The sequence below is a fragment of the Marmota marmota genome, unplaced genomic scaffold, assembly GCF_001458135.2.
Source record: "Marmota marmota marmota unplaced genomic scaffold, marMar, whole genome shotgun sequence".
Lineage (NCBI taxonomy): Eukaryota > Metazoa > Chordata > Mammalia > Rodentia > Sciuridae > Marmota > Marmota marmota.
The window spans coordinates 5,543,265-5,549,016 of NW_026000076.1; the positions used below are offsets into that span (position 1 = coordinate 5,543,265).

The 5,752-nt window shown below is 39.1% G+C and overlaps 1 protein-coding gene across 1 annotated transcript; it reads left to right on the plus strand.

The window, feature by feature from the left end:
* The first annotated feature begins 3,584 nt into the window (after positions 1-3,584).
* Positions 3,585-4,333, plus strand: LOC107155091 (peptidyl-prolyl cis-trans isomerase A). The gene has a single exon (XM_015500877.2). The coding sequence runs from the start codon at positions 3,627-3,629 to the stop codon at positions 4,119-4,121; it is 495 nt and encodes a 164-aa protein (XP_015356363.1). The 5' UTR covers positions 3,585-3,626; the 3' UTR covers positions 4,122-4,333.
* The last annotated feature ends 1,419 nt before the right edge of the window (positions 4,334-5,752 follow it).

The following is a 5,752-nucleotide window of genomic DNA, read 5'->3' on the forward strand; positions in this document are numbered from 1 at the left end:
TATAATAAAAAACAAGAACAACCTGCCCCAGTCTTCACCATCCATATTTCTTTTTCACTGAAGCAAATTTCAAGCATTTTTTTGAGATCATTTGGTGATTACCTCCGTGTAAATGTTATTTATTAATTTAGCCACATCAGTGCTCCCCAGTGTGATCGAGAAGTCAGCTCACTTCTCTCCCACCTCCTCCCCACTCTTCTAAATATAGTTAAATCCCCAGCCTCAGATCTTTCCCTGGCCTCAGTAACTTCAGAGAACACAGTTAAACCCCATTTCCTGTCCCATGGACTATAGATAGCATCTCCTCCCTCCTCACTTTGTCAGAGAGGACTTGGCACTCACACCTTCCTTCCCCACTGCCTCTTCTCTCTTCCACTTCCCAACTTCTGTCTCCTGTTCTATGCTTTTACATTTTTGTTCTGAAATCACTGTTGAATTGATCCTGTTCGTCTAAGGTCGTGTTACGGTTTGGATCTTAAGGGTCCCCAAAGGCCTGTGTATTAAAGGCTTGGTCGCCAGCCCGTAGCCTAACGGGGAGGTGGGGCCTAGTAAGAAGAAGTTAGGTCATTTGGGGGTGGGCATTGGTGCCCAGGCCCCTTTCTCTGATTCTCTCTTTGCTTCCTGGCTACCATGAGGTGAGTAGCTTCCTCTGCTACCAGCCTCTATGCCACTGTGCTTCCATAGGCCCAAGCCATGGGGCCAAGTGACCAGCATCTGAAACGGAGAGGCCAAATGAGTCATTCCTTCTTGTGAGTTGGCTTCTCTGAGGTATTTGTCACAGCAATGGAAAGCTCACCAGCATGAGTTGGTTCTAAGAATTGAAGGTTGGGCCATAATGCTTATTTTGTTTTGTCTATGTAAATGAAATTCACAGCAGATAAAGTAGTGAATTAGGATTCTGTCTCTTTAGGAAACCAATGTCTCTATTCAATAGTGAGTATTTCTGGAACAAATTATACTCTTTTTTTCTTTTTTGTGGTGCTGAGCATTGAAACTAGGACCTCACACATACTTAGGCAAGCGCTCTACCACTAAGTTACACCTAAGTCCTATTATTTTGTTTTAATATTCTGTCAATATCCTTTACCTTATCCTCATATTGTGTTTTCTGAGCTTTCATTTATGCTATTTTTCTATTAAGTATACTCCTTTCCTTTTTACCTCTCCTCAAAACCAAAACAAAGCAAGAAACATTTTTGTGTAGCTCCCTGTAGGTTCCAAACCACCTGCTCTTGTTTTCTCTGGGTCTCAACACTTTTACCTACTATAGTTTCCCTTCACTAAAGTCAAAGGTTAGAGTCACCCTTTTCAAGACCTCAGCAGCTTCTGCTTTCTGAAATTATACCTTCATCTTGCTGGAGTGTACCCTTGGATAACTTGCTAGGAAAACCAACACATGAGGTAAAATTTATAGTACTTTTTAAATTTTTTTTTAGTTGTGGATACACACAATACCCTTTACTTTATTTATTTATTTTTATGTGGTGCTGGGATCAAACCCAAGGCATCACACGTACAAGGCAGGTGCTCTACTGCTGAGTTACAGCCCCAGCCCAAAATTTATAGTACTTTCATACCTAAAAATGTCTTCATTCAAGTGTTTGCTTGATTATAATAAAATTGGCTAGATATAAAATTCTAAGCCAAACATCCTACTCCTCAAAATAAAATCTCTTTCTCTCTGGAATCTTTCAGCATCTACTCTTTTTTCTTGGTGTTCTGAAATTTTCAGTGATGTATCTAAATGTTGCCTTTTTCCATTCATTTTGCTGGGCACTCATTTAGCCTTATCAACCACAAGTAACTCCCTTTTTCATTTTAAAAAATTATTTTTCTCATAAAATTCCTCTTTTGCTCTTATAACTTCCTTCCTTTTAACTTTTTGGAATTCCCATCATTTAGATCTCAAACCTCTGGATCACTCCTTCGTGTTTTTATCTTTTCTGCCATATTTTTCATTTCTTTTAAAAACTATTCTTGTGAGATCTCTTTAACTTAATCATCTAACCTATTATAATTATTCCTTTGGCAAACATATTTTTTTAATTTTCTTGTTCTCTGACAGTTTCTTTTTCACAGTGCCCTTTTCTTGTTTTGTTGCTGTGGTATATATTTTCTTAGTTGTCTTTAGAAATTTTTGTTTGTTTGTTTAGTCATTTTCTGTTCCATTAGTTATCTCTATTTTACCTAAAATCATGTTTGCCTGTTGGCTTGTCTTTTTCCCATTGCAGACATTCCTCTTATGTCTACTCTTGGTTTTCCATTTCTATTTAAGATTGAGGCAATAAGAGGCTGATAATTTTAAGAACAGGCCAACACTGTCCACTGTCAGGCATCTGTCTGTGGAAAGTTGACTGGTAGGAACTTTAGTGCTGTCAGGAAGCCAGTCTTTCTGTTGAGGGTCCCTGAATTATTTCATTTTCTGTTAGAAGAAGAAAGAGAAGGAGAAGGAGAAGAAGAAGAAGAGGAAGAGAAAGAAGAAGAAGAGAAAGGGTAAGATGAGGAAGAGGAAGAGGAGGAGGAGGAGGAGGAGGAAGAAGAATAAGAAGAAGAAGAGGAGGAGGAGGAGAAGGAGGACGAGTAGTAGTAGTAGTCGTAGTAGTAGTAGTCAGGATGGCTTTTGTAACAATTAAAATTAAACTGTATATTTAGATCTAGGCTGGACTAAGAAATACTCCCTCCAAATGTATAAACATACNTCGTCGGATTGGAGAGAGGGAGGAGAGAGAGGAGGAGGAGAGGGGAGGGGAGCGGGGATAGTAGAGGATAGGAAAGGCAGCAGAATACAACAGACACGAGTATGGCAATATGTAAATCAATGGATGTGTAACTGATGTGATTCTGCAATCTGTATATGGGGTAAAAATGGGAGTTCATAACCCACTTGAATCAAAGTGTGAAATATGATATATCAAGAACTATGTAACGTTTTGAACAACCAACAACAAAAATTAAAAAAAAAAAAAAACCTCACTCTTGCAGAAACTTACTGGGATCCCATAAGAACTATGTCTAGCCCTTCCAGAGCAGTGTCCCCAGTGACCTCCCAACTCTTAAAATTCCACCACCCAAACTCCCAATGCCTGAACCCTTAGTGGACCCACTCAAACCATACCCAAACCAGAGTAGTTCTTTGTTATGGTTTGGATGTGAGGTGTCCCCCAAAATCTCCCATGTGAGACAATGTGAGAGGGTTTGGAGGAGAAATGAAGGGTTAGGAGAGCCTTAACCCAATCTGTGAATTAATCCCCTGATGGGGTTAACTGAGTGGTAACTGGAGGCAGGTGGGGTATGGCTGGAGGAAATGGCTCATTGCAGAGATGGCTTTGGGGAATATATTTTGTTTCTGGAGAGTGAAGTCTCTCTCTCGGCTTCCTGAACATCACGTGAGCCACTTTTCTCTGCCATACTCTACCACCTTGATGTTCTGCCTCACCTTGAGCCCTGAGGAATGGAGCTAGCCTTCTATGGACTAAGACCTTTGAAACTGTGAGCCCCTACATCAATCTTTCCTCCTCTGCAGTTGTTCTGGTTGGGTCTTTTAATCATAGCAGCGAAAAGTTGACTAAAACATCCCTAAAGGCTTTCAAGATGCTGCTGTCGCCTGTGGTCGTTCTCTGTCAGCCATGGTCAACCCCACCGTGTTCTTCGATATCGCCGTCGACGGCGAGCCCTTGGGCCGCGTCTCCTTCGAGTTGTTTGCAGACAAAGTTCCAAAAACAGCAGAAAATTTTCGTGCTCTGAGTACTGGAGAGAAAGGATTTGGTTATAAGGGTTCCTGCTTTCACAGAATTATTCCAGGATTTATGTGCCAGGGTGGTGACTTCACACGCCATAATGGCACTGGCGGTAAGTCCATCTACGGGGAGAAGTTTGATGATGAGAACTTCATCCTAAAGCATACAGGCCCTGGCATTTTTTCTATGGCAAATGCTGGGCCAAACACAAACGGTTCCCAGTTTTTCATCTGCACTGCCAAGACTGAGTGGTTGGATGGCAAGCATGTGGTCTTTGGGAAGGTGAAAGAGGGCATGAACATTGTGGAAGCCATGGAACGCTTTGGGTCCAGGAATGGCAAGACCAGCAAGAAGATCACCATTTCCGACTGTGGACAACTCTAATACATTTGACGTGTGTTTATCTTAACCACAAAACCATTCCTTCTGTAGCTCACGAGAGCACCCCTCCATCCCATCTGCTCGCAATATCCCATAATCTTTGTGCTCTAGCTGCAGTTCTTTGGGTTCCATATTTTCCTTATTCCCCTCCCAAGTCTAGCTGGATTGCAGAGTTAAGTTTATGATTATGAATAAAAACTAAATGACAAAAAAAATAAAATAAAATAAAATAAAAATAAAACATCCCTAAATGCAGGAATGCTGAGGGCCCTACTTCCCAACCTCATATTGGCTGCCCTAATTCTCCTCAAAGTCTGTATAACTGCTTGAGATAAGCCTTCTAATGTTCTGCCTATAGAAGGAGATTGGCACTTGTGTAAACTGAATAAGCAGCGCTGTCAGCAGCTGCTGCCTGTGGCAGTAGAAGTCAATCAAAGTTAGCTGCTCTGACTTCAGCTGCCAAGAGCTCCAGGGACTCAGCCCATTTCCATTCCCACTATCTGGGGTCCTTTTGATTTCCTGGCTGAGATACCGCTCAGCGTCTATAGACCACCTTTGAGCTTTCATTGGCTGTAGTCCACACTCCTGCTGTCAACATTCATCCAACCCTTTCTGTTTCCAAGGTATTTACTAAAATTTCCATCTACCGAAGGCTCTTTCCTCTTTATTGGGGTTTTATGTCATTTTAATTCCTGAACTATCCACTTAAATTTTCATGTGGCATTCCATAACAAAGTTGTATGTTAAATTGTAGCAAACGTATAAGCAATGTTATGATTGAAGATTCTGGTAGTTAAATTATTACATACATCCATGACTATTTATTTAGCATAAATTGTGAGAAGAATTATTACAAACAATTTGAAGTACTTATCTTTTAAAATAAAATTAAACACATTTCCCTTGATGTTCACAATTCTACTCCTAGATACTTTCTCAAGAGAAATAAATGTATTTCCACACAAAGACTTGAACACAAATGTTCATAACAACTTTTTATGAATGAAGGCCCCAAACTGGAAAGAACTCAAATGTCTTTTAAATAATGACTGAATAACCATATATTTATATATTTATACAACAGCATACTATTCATAAATAAGAGAACAAACTATTGACACTATAATAACTTGAGTGAGTCTCAAAAATGTTTCAAGTAAAAGAAGCTATAAACAAAAGACATAATCTATTATTCCAGTTTACATAAAATCTAGACAACAGGAAAAAAATAATCTGTAGGGACAAAAAGCAGATTAATTGTTGTCTGGGGCAGAGGTGAGGGGACAAAATTTCTTTGGGGATGTGATGTAAATGTTCTATATCCTGATTGGGGTGATGTTTGTAGGGATATAAATATCTGTCAAAACTTGCCAAAGAATATACTTAAAACAGGTTTTTATATCTCTATAAAAATAATTTTTAAAATGTAAACATTATAGGTATTCTTATAATATCTTCTTATTAATACTTCCTATTATATTTTATTAATACATTGTCATTGCCAAAAAAGATAAAAGAAACTTCTTGGAGAAATTTATTTATTTATTTATTATCATTATTATTGCAGCACTGGATCAAATGAGAAGTTTATTCTAGAAAGTAACATTTCATCCTGATCTCACACTCTACTTCAT